We start from the raw sequence: 15,337 nt of genomic DNA, 5'->3' as shown, positions 1-15,337 counted from the left end.
AAAATAAAAATAATTTTTTTCTGAAAATCTTTTTTGCCGTGGTTTTTTTTTTTTTTTGCATTAGTTGTTAACGTAAGTCTGGCCCCACAACAAACATGCACTTATTTTCAAACCAGCATTGGGTCTAAAAGAGACCCCTTAGGGTTATACTTTAACTTAGCTGTGTTGTTTTAACCCACTGTTGGGTCAAATCTAAACTTTTTCTGGGTTAATTTAACCCAATGGTTGGGTTCGTCCCTTTTTGACCCAGTCACAGTTTTGTTGTTTAGTAGGATTATTAAAATATACCACTAAATTAAAATAGTTAAACAGTACATAACACCACTAGAAGTTATTTGTAGTTGTTGCTACTGCTAATAAATTAATAAAATGTTTTGGGAGAAACTATGATTACTACGAAGACCCTAAGGGTACATGGAGCAAAAATTTAATAAAAAGTTTAGTTTCGCGTGCGCACGTGAAACTATCGCGCGCTCACATGAAACTTTCACATGCGCACGTGAAACTATCGCGTTTCGTTTTGAGTGCTCACATGAAACTATTGCTTTCACGTGCGCACGGGAAACTAAACGCGATAGTTTCATGTGCGCACGCAATAGTTTAACGTAAGCATGCAAAACAAAAATTTTTTTTTTTTTATCTGCACATGAAGGTTTCGCCTAAGCACATGAAACTACTCCCTACTACCCAGTCTCACGACATTACATACCTATAGTCACGTAATTTTTTATTCTTTTTTTGCGATACTGTCACGAAACTTTCCAAGTTTTTTCGTCATTGTATCACACATTTTTGTTTATGTGTCACTGTCACGTATTGGTTACTTAATGCTTTTTCTTATTTTCAAACCATTGTCGCTTCAGTTTAGGGTTAGATTTTGTGTTTGCGTTAGGATGTCACTTTAAGTATTGGTTTATACAATTTTTTCTGATTTATTTTTTATATTTTCTGATTTTTAAACCATTGTCGCCTGGCATTAGGGTTAGAGTTGGGTTTGGGTAAGGATGTCATTTTATGTAAATCTAACTCTAAACCGAAGCGACAATGGTAAGAAAATAGGACAAAACAGTTGAGAAACCAATACGTGACAATGACACATAAACAGAAATTTGTGATACGATCACGAAAAACGCAGAATCAAAAAAATACGTGACTATAGGTACGTAATCTAGTGATGAGTGGATTTAACAGCTTAACTAAATTTGATAAGTTAAAGTAATGTAAAAAATATGACTATTGACATTTTATTTACAGTGTATATCCTCTCTTGTCGTTTCACACAGCTATGGTTAATAATTCCTGGTGTGTTTGATGTGAAGAATCGTTGGGGTCTGACTGCGACTGTCTTGTGCTAATGAAGGTCTCGCTGACCTCTTTTACTGCATTAGCATCAAATCAATAACTGAAGAGCATTTAGCGTCCACTCTTCTGATACATTTATCAAACCATGCACATTCCTTCATCAGCAAAGCCTCAATGTCAGACCAGAAAACAACATGTTGCTGCTCGGGGCCGTGCTGCGTGAAAGTGCCATCAGAGCGCTTGTAAATCTGCCTCATATTTAACGTCGTTCTGTACTTTTACTATATGTCCCAGAGCAAATACATATCCTGAAGTCCCGGTGTCAAAGTCCATGATCCATTTGTGTAATCAGAGACCCAAGGTGTAAGAAATGGCGGGGGGAGTGACAGTACAGCCACCCAGAAATGATGGATGCCCTCGTACGTTTAAATTCGGCCGTAATGAAGTGCTGTAATACAAACATTTACATCTCCCCTGCCCGTCCGACAGTGCTGTCACTATAGACGTGTCTTGGGGGTGGGGTGGCGTCTGAAGAAGAGTCGGATGGGTGAAGGTGCGCGTGAGAGAGCTACATCCTTGTGAAAGCCATGTCATGTAAAATCAATACGTCCGATCGATGCTTTATTAACAAGCCGGCATCTTAGTTGGGATTCCTGCACGCTACTTTGTCTCCAGCCATGCAAGATGGCACGTCAGATAGCATCACTGCTGTCATGCGATGACATGTATACTGTACACACACACGCCAAAACGCAACCCGCGACTTGATATTGATCAGATCGGATTGATCGGATTGCCGCCCCCTACCATACTTACATGTAATTGTAACACTTCATCATAAAGTCAACCAATTATTTCCAGGAAGTCGCTGTCGTTTATGTTCATCTTTCTTCTTTCTGAGCTGTCATCGCCTCTTTTTGTGTATCCCACATGGTGCCAAACTGTGTGCTGGGTAAGAGGAAAAGTTTGATCTTTTGAAGAAAAAGCACATGCATCTCTAACAGTGACATCTGCGGTCATGTCTGATAATATTTTTATGCTGATCTATTGTATGCTATTTCCGCCCACTTTTTTAGGTAATGTTCCTGTAGCTGAATTGGTAGAGCCTTGCATTAGCAGCGAAAGATCATGGGTTCGATTCCCATAACATGTATAGCTTGAATGCACTGTAAATCAAAAATTGGATGCGACGTACATACAACCTATTGAACAAACTGTCTCAAAATAAATGAAATTGGTGTCTACCCTGCATGGGAAGATGTAAACACACACACAAAAATACCTAAACCATTTACCACGATAAAAAAAAACATGGTTGCTATAGTAAAACCATGCTTTTGTGAATGGTAATCAATATGCAATGGTAATCAAAAAACATGTATAATAGTTTATGTTACCATTAGCACATGAAAAATAATGTAGTATACTTTAGAGAGTTTAGTATGTTGTAGTATTGAAATATTTACTATGGTAAGGTTAAAAACGCTATATTAATTTTACTAAACTTTACTATGGCAAATATTCAGTAAATTATTCATGCAGGTATTTATTTAAAATGTATTATTGATCATTAAAAAAAATAAAAACACAAGCCCTAGTGTTTAACCACTATCTTGGTGCCGCTATTCATTTGTGCTTCAGAAATAATCATGCATGTTTAAAGGGTGACTGCATGTTTATTTCACCAAAGTAGGGTCGTAATAGACCCGTGCTTCTCTAAAGCCGTTAAACACAACGTATGCAGGTTGAGATTATGATTCATACACTTGTATACCGAGCAACACTGTCTGATTTATAACCGGAGCACTTCATACTCAAAATTCCAATTTGAGAGGGAGGGTACGCGCGTGTGAAAGAAAAGATTAATTACTATTTGTGGCCAGCAATTTCACGAGGCCAGCCACAGCACAGCTGTGAAATGATAGCGCCCTACATCAGTTTGTAGTCAACCATTCAGAGATTATTAAAGCTCTGTAAGATGAAGTGTTCCTCCGGCCTGCTTTGCTTTAGCGCGCGGTGGACGAGAAAAAATGGAGAGAGTGTGAGAAAGAGGGATAAATCTGAAGGGAGGCAATAGCCAGACATATGTCATCATCGCCCGCTACCCATAAATCCAGCGAGTGCTTCAGGAACTGGGAATGATGCAGACTTCATTGAGTTGACAGTCGCGATCGCTTCATGCGTGTGTGTGTGTGTGTTTGTATTACCGTGCCTTCATTCATAATGTATCCGGTAGCACCTTTAAATTTATCTGATCAATTATAGCTCTTGTTCTTCCAAATAGCAGAGGTGATAGATTAACGTCACCTCCGCTACGCTACGCCACATGACGGAGTATCATACGCCGCCACGAAACCACATTATTACCTTTTATTCAAATGCTCAGAGCCATCTAGAATAAAATGCATGATGGGTGCATACATTTCAAGAGTGAATGTAATAACATTTATGATGGCGCATATGAAAACGTAAATCTGTTTATTTGTATCGCCTGAGCGGGGTGTTAACAGACGCCGTTTCCTGTTTTTGTGTTGCAGCTTTGAACGAACCGACTATTGACTACGGCTTCCAGAGACTGCAGAAGGTCATTCCCAGACATCCAGGTGATCCGGAGAGGTTGCCCAAGGTCAGTAACTGTTTGTGTGTGAGAGAGAAACAGCTATTTATCATAGAAATGTCAAAATGGGAAACGATTCACCTCCCAGATGAGTGAGCACGCGTAAGCTCTTTTGGCCAGTCGTCGCTTTTCAATCCGATGTGTTTGGATTCTCGCAAACTTTCGCCACATTGAAATGGTTCAATTAACTATTTTTCCACCCCAGTAGGCAGTGGCGATTGTAATCTAAGCAGAGATGTGTGATTATTTTGCTCTTGTTTTCCTTTCATTTTCCAAAGCCAGATCCAGTTTAATCTTTTGTTTACAGAGCTTTCCGTAAAAAGTCCTCTTCTTAGCAGGTTAATAAATGAGCTTTGCACTCGTTAATATGGGCAAGCCCTCTCTCTGGGCCTTTTCGATTCATTTATTTATTTTTTCCCACTCAAAAACCATCCAGTTCCCCCGCGGTTCCCATGTGGTTGACGCGTATCACAGTTCTGTTGTTTTGATGTGTGACATGAAAGACAAAGCGTACTGATCGGACCTCTTTCTGTTCTTTGATTCGTCCCTTTTCTCGCTCATTTGGCTTTGATAGGATCCGTGGCTAATAGAAAACGTGCTAATTTCCCATCTGAGAGCGGCACAGCGCTGAGGGCTTTTCTTAATAACATGTCAAGAGATTATTTTGTGCCTCGTTCGTGGAGCGAACTGACCACCACGGAGACCCAATAACAGATATCATACAAATATCTATTAAAGCCCAGCATGGGAGCCGCCTCTATCATTAACTTCTGTGGAAAAGCCGCCACCAAGCTAGGATTCCCTAAGACTCGGCCCTACGCCACATGATGTGTTTCAATTACACTTAGCTCTCGGTCTCTGCGGAGGCCAATATCTGGACAGGAAATCTCATTCCGGTAAATGCTTTAAACTATCCATTATCAAAAAAGTTTCAATGCCGCCCTGCTTGACCATTTCTAAAAAAAAATTGCAACGAAAACGTGCGTGTGCACAAACGCGTAAATGCACCAGCACGCTAGCGGCTTCAATAAACAACATAAATATTTGATTTTGGCTTCTAATGGACCCAAATGTAAGTTCAGCGGCATGTAAATGAAAGTGCCAAGTGATTCATCATAGTTACCGCAGACGTCTGCACCTCTATTGCGCTCGCGGGTCGCAGCCGGCTCCACGCAAAGCAGCAATTGACCCTTACACATATTCTCAATGAGAGGCAGAGCGTCTGGGAGGAGAGGCTGCATTAGATGATACGGGCACGAGACAGACCGCCGTAATAAGAGGTTTTGGGGGGAGGGATGTACACAGTGTGCTAGCAATAAGGCAAGGCGTCACACTCTCGCAGCCTGCTCGAGTCCAATGTAGAGTTGATAATACACCCCAATATTGATTCCTGGATTGTTTTTTTTTCTTTCTTTCTTTTTTCCTTTTGCTTGCACACACTTTACTTTGCAAATGCACATGCTTTGATGGCGATTGTAGCAGGACAGAAATCCAATATGGCGTGCATGTGTTGCTTTGGACGTCACTTTAATAATGCAAACTGTTAAATGCATTCTAAGATCCATGCCAAAATTGTTGTTGATGATGTCATAACCAGTTAAATTCAACAATTGCAATGGTATGTGATGTAACTTAAAAGTATTTTGTAATAATTAACCATTGCTTTAGTTCCCCCCTCCCAAGAAAAAGACATAGTTTTATTAGTATTAAATTGTTTACTTTACGCAAACTGATATATTTTTCCAAAATGGGCATTTGGACTAAAACTTGAATTTGACCGCTCATGCACAGCATCAGTAAGAAAGCCCCTTGATACAAATTAATTCGGTACTGCGTGCCACCGATACTAGAGACACACTGTCAGGTTTCATTCGCTTTTGATTGATGCCAAAATGCTCATACTTTTTAAAACACATTCATAGTACTAGTTGCTCAAATTGAACTTTACCTCCATTATTTTAAATCCAAATCCCCGATCCGATGGGAGGCGCATCCACCGAATGCATTTATATACGACGACGGCAGGAGTATAAAAGCAATATGTGCAGTCACTCATGTGATGAGACGGGAGATTGCTAAAGGGACCCTCAAATCCTCTGTCTTTTTAGTCCTTGTTTGAAATCAGTGTCTTCCATTTGTCACCATATAAGACGGAGACAAACACAGGAATGAAAATCTGATTAGGCCCTATACTTTCACTTACGTCCCATCAAATAATCTTTATTGCGAATCATATAGTGGTAACCTGTCGGCCGTATTCGCGCATTTATCATTTCCATTAGGCTTTCTGTCTTCGCGATCCCGTTTCAGCTCGCAAACACGCAATCCATTCCGCTTCCCTTTCAATCTAATATACAAGAAAATTATTAGAAATGCATTCATGTCGAGCAATTACCCATGCATTAAAATTCATCTCCTCTCTCTCTCGGTTTTGCGAGGTAGCTACATGTATTGGCCCCGCGCTCAATGTATTCATCACCCCAGGCAAGAACTAACAGAATAATTGCTTTACACTTTTATAATGACATTAGCACCTCAAGCTCCTCACCTCACTTGGCTTCTTTAACAGTGGTGATATATACCGCTCGAAATATTCAAGAGTGATAATAACAAGTTCTCGCTTTAAACGATTCTCGTCCACGGGCGGAACAATGAGCTCTTGTAATGATAAGTCGTCGCATTCGTCACGAAACAAGCCCAGGGATCGTTTTGGCTTAAATTGTTTCCGGCCAAACCCGGAGTCTGTTATGTCGCCGCTGAAAAAAAGAGGGGAGTCAATTACACTTAACGCCGGCGCTCTGAAATTTACATGGAAATGCTTTTCGTTCACCGCTAATCATATTCTCAGCGTGAGGCCACCAAACAAACTCATTCACGGCCTCCTCCGCGCTCCTCATGCAGATCGACTCGCTCTTCAAGGCGGATCGCTAAATCCGGTTCATTAGTAAAGACACCTCACGGCAAATGACAGATTAGGCCTGAGAGGGGGCGTCGTTTTCTTAAACTATCCGCCATACTGACAAGAGGTTCAAGTAGGTGTCGCCTGGGCCTGGTTTCGGGTGCAGGACTTCTTGCGATATGTCGGGCGAGATGATGAGGATCGGAAAAACGGTTTATCTAGCTTTTCGAAAGTGCACAGGGCCCAGATAAAGGGGAACGGGACAGCTGGGCCTTTCATTGATTCTACCTGCAGAATGACAAGTGTAATTCTTTATTTGTATGCAAACTAGATGCATGCAACATGAAACAGAGCTTGCAATTTCAGAGGTAAATGCCCGTTTGAAGAACCACTCATCCGGTTAGTCTCAGGTTTGGAGTGCGTCTTTATAAAACGTCTTCGTGATTAATCTTGATAAATAAAGATCCAACATGGTGGATGTACGTGGGAATGAAATAGCCTCCACGCTCCGTATGTAAGGGACTCCACGCTCCACGACTCTACTTGCAAGGACAATGCTACGAATTTCTTTATGTATGCAAATCTTTCAAATTGACAAAAAGCAAAACAGACGGGAGATTGTATGAAAAACCATTACGAGGGCATATTTTCAAATCACCCTGCTTATGTGTCAAACTTAGATGAATCATATTGCAAAAGCAGCTTGAGTTTTACAAAATATTAAGCAGCCCATGCAAATTGCTAGAGAAATTTAGTAGCTTAGGTGTAATTTTTGAAGAGAAAATAAGCGTCAGGTTAATCCTTGTTGTTTTGTAAGTGGGGGGAAAGCATGCAAGCGGGGATAAGCGCGAGTTGCGGGCGTTCGTGTCCCAGGGCACAGCCTCTCAGCCTGCTCTTGAGAAAAGTCGTTTATGAAGTCCTTTACAACAGCCAGAGAAAGAGGGTTAATTGAAAAATTTCCTAATGTCATTATGAAAGAACTAGATTAACCCGAGCTAATTCACTTTATTGTCCTGAAGAAAGAGGAATGGGCATTGAACTCTTCTGCAAATTTGGCCCGTGAATTAGGGGTGAGATGTTGTCTTTGAGGACTCAGCCAGTTTAATTAAGATATGGAAAATGACTCATTGTTCTTCTAAGCTACGGCGTGTGGAATTAGCAGGCGAACGCAGCGTTTGGGTGTTTGTTTGTTTAATACCCAAAAGGCGCCGTCATTGAAACACAAGTCCTTATGTTGACTCATTTAGCTTATGTTACACACCGCTTCACCGGTGTAACCGAGTCAAATGAAATGTGACTAAGAAATAAAATAATGCATTCGATAATATATAATTAAAAACGTTATGCTTTTTAATTTCAAATTCACCTTTTTGACCAGAGATAAACGGCTTTGAGTGTTTAATTTTACGCTGCATGCGGGTCGTATTGTGCATGTTTAATATATCGAGTGTTTATGACTGATTATGTTGTATTCTTGTTGTATGTTGCAGGAAGTGTTGCTAAAGCGTGCCGCTGACCTTGTGGAAGCTCTATACGGGATGCCACACAACAACCAGGTACAAACACATCCTAATAAAGCACGACTACGACTATAATTACATCAGCACTTCCATGTATGTTTCAAAGCTAAATGCAGTCTATTGTGCTGTGTAAGAGACGAGTTAATCGCTCAAAACACATGCACACGGCCGGGTACAGGTTTATTTAAATAAGAGGATAACCTTGAACTCGACCCTAAAACGTGCATTTCTGGAGCCGTGCAGCTATGGTTGAGAGGTCTAATACATATTCAGATGAAATGATCCATTAGGTTATTTTCACGCACAGAGGTGGATAGACTGAAATACAACTATACAGCAAAACAATTGCATGCATGCTGTTCATTTATATCAGTTTAACTGTAGATGAAAAATGGGGTTGTGCTTTAAGTAAATAATCATTATTGTAGGTAAAATTATTTGCTAGCATTGTTTACATTTATGCATTGTGCAGGCACTTTTATCCAAAGTGACTTATTCATGCCATACATGTGTGTTCCCTGGGATCGAACCCATGACGCTTGCGCTACTAACACAAAGCTCTTCCAGTTCATAACACTAACCCTCTGTGTTTCTGTGTGATAGGAGATCATACTGAAGAGGGCTGCAGATATCGCAGAGGCCCTGTACAGCGTCCCACGTAACCACAACCAGATCCCGTCCCTCGCCAACACGGCATCGCACGGCGGCATGATGGGCGTCAACTCTTTCGGCAGTCAGCTCGCGGTCAACGTCTCGGAGACCTCGCAAGGTAATGACTGGGGTACGATACCATGAGCAAAAATCTGTTATTTCTATATTTATTTTCTATTTATTTATATGTTTAGCTTACACTCCAAATGTCTCCAAAATCATCTTTAAGCCATGCACACAGAGCAGTTTCCAGGCAAATAGTATGATATACTATCTAGAAAATATCTAAAAGATTAATTTTAAGAGTTATTCGGCTGTGAAATAAAAACGAGTCGTATCTAAAAACAAGCTCGCGACGATTAGCGAACATTAGCGAGTCGGTAGCGGTATGAATCATGGCACAGACTGGTTGCAGCTTTATCTTAGCTGGCTGTGTATAGCAGAGATCCCAGGAGGTGCCTGACCCGGTCCCCATCTCTCCGCTGCCAGCCTGCCAGAACACGCAGCGCTATCTAACACACTGCATTTAGCCAGTGTACTGATAATAGGTTTACACCTGTTTCATTGTTGCCTCCACTCAGGTCAGGACAGGGAAAAATCACCCTGGAATACACACTACGTACATGCAGGTGGATTTAATGCACAGAAGAGATCCTTGTAGCTAATGCATGTACTAATGTTAACAAATGCTAACGGATTATAAATGAATTAAAATATATTTTTTCGTTCGCAGTCGGCTACAGTCGCAACACGAGCAGCGTGTCACCTCGCGGTTACGTGCCCAGCAGCACCCCGCAGCAGTCCAACTACAACACGGTCAGCAACAGCATGAACGGATACGGCAACACGGGAATGCCTAACCTTGGCGTCCCCAGCTCGCCCGGCTTTCTGAACGGGTCCTCCGCGAACTCTCCCTACGGCAGTAAGTATCAAGGTAATTACGACCCCCCTACCCCGCTTTCTCTGCCACACCTGTGCTTCTCTTTCTGTTTCACACTCCTGTGTTATTTTGTTTCTTTGGTTATCTTTTGGGAATGTGTGTTACTGGATAAAAGGAGGGGTGACTCTGGAGGCTGAACAACCGAGACATTTAGCAATCCGACCAATTGAAAAAAAAAAAACTAATTACAAAAAAAAGAAAATTCAGCTCAAGCAAGCAGGCCACGAACAAAAAAAAACAACAACCAAAAAAAAAAAACCAGCCGTCTTAAACCAAACATGTTTTCCAGTCAGAGTCGATAAAAACGCCTATTATCCAGCATAGTGGCCGAGGCAGGACATCCCACATTCCATTTTTCAATGATCCTCATTTGTTGACCTCCACGAATGGCAAATTTTGTTCCCATAACCATTTCACCATGATTTGTTTTCATCCCATGATTATGATTTGAAAAAGAGGCGAGGCCCGGCTCTCTGACTTTTCGTCTGTAAGAAGTGAACTCTCTCTGAGTGGTGACTATGTCTCCTTTGTTGCAGTAGTTCCGTCGAGCCCTACCATGGCAGCCTCTTCGGTCAGCCTCTCTTCAAACTGTAGCAGTACACACGGCATTTTCTCATTCTCACCTGCCAATGTCATCTCTGCAGTGAAACAAAAAAGCGCCTTTGCTCCAGTTGTCAGGCCCCAAGCATCTCCACCTCCTTCTTGCAACAGTGCAAATGGCAATGGACTTCAAGGTGAGAGCCGAATCCCTGCTTCAGAACCCTTGCAGGTGCCTCACCTGTCGGGGTCGCATTTATTGCGCTTTGAGACGCCACCCGTCCGCTTAACCGGCGTGGCCGCCTGCATCAATTATGCACCCGCGCGTCCGGGTAGGCGGACGGATGGACGAATAAGTGCAAGATCGCATTATGCATGCGGGCATGTAGAATGCATGTGCATGTATGGTTTTATTCATTGATTTATTTATCTTTCATTAATGATTAAGGGAAGCCAAGTGTCTCGTGAGATTTGACTTTCGTTCTCGAGGGGCCGGGCGTCAAATTGAACATTTAACAGACAAACCTCGCAATGATTCACTAGTTATCTAATCCATTATTTAACCCCCTAACTGGGCTTCTGTAGAATGCATTTACTTATCGTACATAGGTAATATTTACTGTGTGAGCTAGAAATATAATAGTAACGTATGCGACGGACCCGCTGACATGTTAAGGTTAGCGTAATGCTTCTGACAGTGAACTACATCGCCGAAGAGAAACTTAAGAGAAGATGCGATTAGGTTGAATGTGATTATAAGAAGAAAGAAGGAAAGAGAAATAGCTTACGGTCTCAGCAGGCCAGCGTCATTCAGCAAATTAAAGACTTACTCCGGCTGTTTAGTGCACTCGTATTTGCTCGTCGTCAAGGCCCAGTTGTTTGCTTTGAAAACATGTTTTAGCCGTAGCGTGCGCAGCCGAGATTAATAATGTTAGAGCTAATGAACTGAGAAATTAAAGTTCATGCCACTACATGTATCTGCTTATTAATATGTGGTTTGCAGAAATTAATGAGGAATGCCACAACATCAGATGCCTTGGCAAACTTAAAAACACTCCAACCGTGACCCTACAAAGAAGTCGAAAGCGACCAAAGAGCTTTTTTTAGTCCGGCACTTCACTAGACACCTAATTGCGGAAATGAGTGGACTGAACGAGTACATCAATCTCTGCGTTCGCTCTCCATAACGTCAAACCGCGAGTCTGGCCTTCCGATCTCGGCTTTAGATGTCACGATAAGGAGAGATAGAAAAAAAAAACACGGCCTGACAGAGGAATGCAAATGGTTTTTCAGCCTCCGCTCGGCTCTGGTAATGGCAGGAGGGAGCGAGGCGAAGATTTCAATTTGGGCAGAGCGGAGGGGCGTCTGGTCGCCGGCTGAGGCAGGGAGACCGCCGGTCTACGTGACGTTAGCAGAAGTGACCGTGTTGTTTCTCGGCTGTCAGCAGGGACTCTCTCCTGGGAGTCTGGCCCACTGTTTGCCATTAACAAAACGCTAAGAGAAATATCACACATGTGGGAGCCGGGATGCTTTCTCCTGAAAATGTCAGAAAGCTCCTCTTTCAAAAAGTGAAGGCTTTCCAGGACGTCTTGTTGGTGAAGCACATTTCACTCAATCACTTAGCCACCCCCCTCCCCACATCAATCCCCGACCGCAACAACAGCCTCCATTTTCCAAACATCCCCAAGCGGCGAGTATCGCGTGAAATCCGATTGACTGACATACTGTCGTGTTTTTGTTTGTCTTCCTGTCGTGAGACCTCTCGTGCTAAAATGTTGTTCCTTTCTTTCTTTTCTTTCAGGTATGTCCGGCCTGGTGGTCCCACCCATGTAAATTGCACTCCCTTCCCTCGTACAGCGTCACAGGATCCGTAGAGGATTCGCCTCGAAGTCGCCATTCGCCATCAGCAGCTAATTCAGAAGATAAAGACACTTTGTTTCGAAGATTTTATTCAAATTGACATGCAAGCGGCTTCGTCATGAACTATTTAATTTTATTGACTGAATCTCTTGTCATTTTTCACATCTCGAAGGAAAAAAAGGAGAAAACGTACCTATTTTGTATAAACATTTCTGGTTTAAGTCTAGTTCTTGCTATGTGTGGGATATGGCATTGGATGAAACACTGAAGAACTAAAAATGTGTAAGAATGTTTCTCTTTCACGGATGTGCTTTCTCTGCACATCTTCATAATGTGAATTCATTTTCCTGTTTAATTCTTTTTTGTTCATTGTTTTTATTTTTTTGATTGTGGTAAGATAAAGGGGGCCAATATATACAGAGCCAATAAACTGGAAATAATATAAGATATATGATTTATAAATCCGAAGGAAAGGCAAGGAAGAAATCGTAACATGGACTTTGTAACTTATTGTAGGTAGTTGTAACTTTGATATGGCAAAATTCTTCTCTTGCCTTCGACAAGCACACTAACAGAAATGAAGCGCCACTGTCTGTTGGTTAAAAAAAGACAAAAAAGATGAAAAAATGAAAAGATTTCCACTGCTAAAGCTTCTTGTAAAGCGAGTGTGACCTGCAATGTTTTTCAACTTTTTGCTAGCACTGTATACTATTGCATTCTTAGGCTACTGTGAAGTCTGTTTCTTGTACCAGAAAGTTGTCCTTTACCTTCTAGCTCCTTACTCCCTAATGTGTTTTGTATGTGGTTATACAATTGTAGACTTTTGTGATTTTGCCAAAGTTGTAGCTAAATATTTATACACTTGTCTTGAATTTTCCAGAATCACTTAAATATTTAGTACAGAGTTTTATTCCTGATGTTAGGAGTAAAATGGTCTTATACATTGCAACACTTTCACACGAACACTTGCGGTCACTGAGGGAATTTTTTGTAACATAACAATTATAAATATTGTATTTATCTTTGAAATTTTGTATATTGCTTTCCATCGTTTTATTTGATCGATCTCACGTGTGTCGTTTTTCATGGCCGAAATATATATTACGATGAAGGTTTAGCCAAGAATCAACGCCTACATACAATGTTTTGTATCGATATATTGTATATCGTCTACTACGCGTTTCATTTTGTTACGCCTTCCATCCGTTTATTTTTATTTTTTATTTGTTTGTATGTTTATTTGCAATTTCAAGGAGCGGTCAAATCCATTGTTTATTTTTATATTAATTTTTAAGTTATCTAAAAAAGTACTTTTTTGAAAGAAAACTGTTTGTTGTATAGTCGAATAAATTGTTTGTGTCACCTGACTGTAATAATATTAGTAGCTAAAGTGCATGTCCTGCCGCCCCATGGGGGGAAATCCAATTGTGGTTGTAAATTTTGTTTTTGTAGAATGTAAAAAGTCATTTTTACCTGCCACCATGACTTTGCCACATAACTCGACCGTGTTTACAGGGATCAAGACTGAAAAAAGGAAAGAAAAATATTCAGAATGGAAATATACATCAGTTCATATTGTTTATTAAAAATATGTCAGAAAAAACTGCTTCAAGTGATTCTCCTGAGAGGAACCTTTCTGCTGTTTTAATGACAAACTTTCACGATGACTCTCATTATTCCATTCAGATCAATGGTGTAAAAAGCACAAACATTTTTTACTAAAATAAAAAAATAATTATTGTGACCCCTCATCTTTTTGGACTATTTTGTCAGTTTGTCTTTTTTAAACGTTGATTTTACCCGATTCCCTCGAACATTGACGGGGAATAAAAACAAATAAATAGTTTTTTGTATCATATATTGAAAACGGATTCTATATTGTAAATGTCATTTTGTAAGTAATCCATGACAACGTAGCATAGCTCAAATCACGCCACTTGATTTTTATAGTTGTCCCAAAATCAGCACATGTGACAGTCATTTTCTTTGCTCTCGATGATCCATAAATCTCCTGATGGTATAAAGTTCAGTAGTGTTCAGCTTCTCCTGATTCAATCACGGATGTTTCCTCTTGGCAATCTGCACACAAGTTTCCTTTAGCTGCAGGAAGCAAACGCAGTCGACGATGGGCCGAAATGATGAATGTACAATGTATTTGCTTTGTGATGGCTCAACAAAGCTCGGCCGAGTGAAGGAGCCGACAAGGTCACGTTGAAAGTAAGAAAAGCTCAAGGTTACATGAAGTGAATTCACTTTCATCCGTTCTGCAATCTGGTTTTGTGTTTAAGTCCAAGTCATGCAGTTTTACTAAATGTAAGTAAAATGTATAGCTCATGCATAATTTTATTTCAATGTTTTATGACCACGTTTTTACATTTTATTGTACAAAGTGCATTTTACATAATATTTAATTAAAATATTTCTTGTCTGTGACCCGATTCTCCCTGTCATCTTATTTTGGTCTCTTTTTCCTTATTAAAGTGATATTCAAAATCAATTCAAAGCATAATACATTTTAAATTAAAAGAACTACAAATAGAAGCAGAGATGTGATACAAATATCCCAAAAAATATTTTAGATTTAAATGTTTTTTAAAAAAAATACTGTATTAGGCAGATCTTATTGTCTACCGACTGTTGCATAAATAATATACATTGGTTAAATCAATTAAATCTACAATAATGGTTTAGTTTAGTTTTATTCCTTAATGATGATTGATCAATACAGCAGTCTAGTCCTGGTAAAATACATGATAGGACTTGAAACACCTGTTTACATCACTGCACAACACCCAAAGAAAAAGATGCACGTGCATTTAAATATTATCCTTACTAAAATAATTGCAATTGCTTGGAAACCATTTATTTAATACTCAATTGTAATTTATTAAAAGTATACACATTTTTATTAAAAAATATTAACACTTTACAATAAGGTTGTATTTGTTAACATTAGTAAATGCATTAGCTGCATCAACTAACCGTGAGCAATAAAGTTTATTAACCCTTTT

At 40.3% G+C, this 15,337-nt stretch overlaps 1 protein-coding gene across 18 annotated transcripts in view; it reads left to right on the top strand.

Moving 5' to 3' along the window:
- Positions 1-14,759, top strand: part of ebf3a (EBF transcription factor 3a) — a 98,520-nt gene extending 83,761 nt beyond the window's left edge. For 3 of the 18 annotated variants that reach the window (XM_065262983.2, XM_065262985.2, XM_065262984.2), the window contains exons 11-16: positions 3,840-3,928; positions 8,309-8,374; positions 8,942-9,119; positions 9,723-9,911; positions 10,574-10,663; positions 12,268-14,759. In XM_065262983.2, the coding sequence (XP_065119055.1) occupies positions 3,840-3,928; positions 8,309-8,374; positions 8,942-9,119; positions 9,723-9,911; positions 10,574-10,663; positions 12,268-12,299 (644 nt within the window). In that variant the 3' untranslated portion in view covers positions 12,300-14,759. Of the gene's footprint in view, positions 1-3,839; positions 3,929-8,308; positions 8,375-8,941; positions 9,120-9,722; positions 9,924-10,465; positions 10,664-12,267 lie in introns of all 18 variants that reach the window. The other 15 variants (XM_065262974.2, XM_065262979.2, XM_065262978.2 and 12 more) reach the window with 10 other exon arrangements.
- Positions 14,760-15,337: the final 578 nt, after the last annotated feature.

Source organism: Paramisgurnus dabryanus, chromosome 1 (genome assembly GCF_030506205.2).
Source record: "Paramisgurnus dabryanus chromosome 1, PD_genome_1.1, whole genome shotgun sequence".
NCBI classification, from domain to species: domain Eukaryota; kingdom Metazoa; phylum Chordata; class Actinopteri; order Cypriniformes; family Cobitidae; genus Paramisgurnus; species Paramisgurnus dabryanus.
This window is presented reverse-complemented; position numbering and strand designations above follow the sequence as displayed.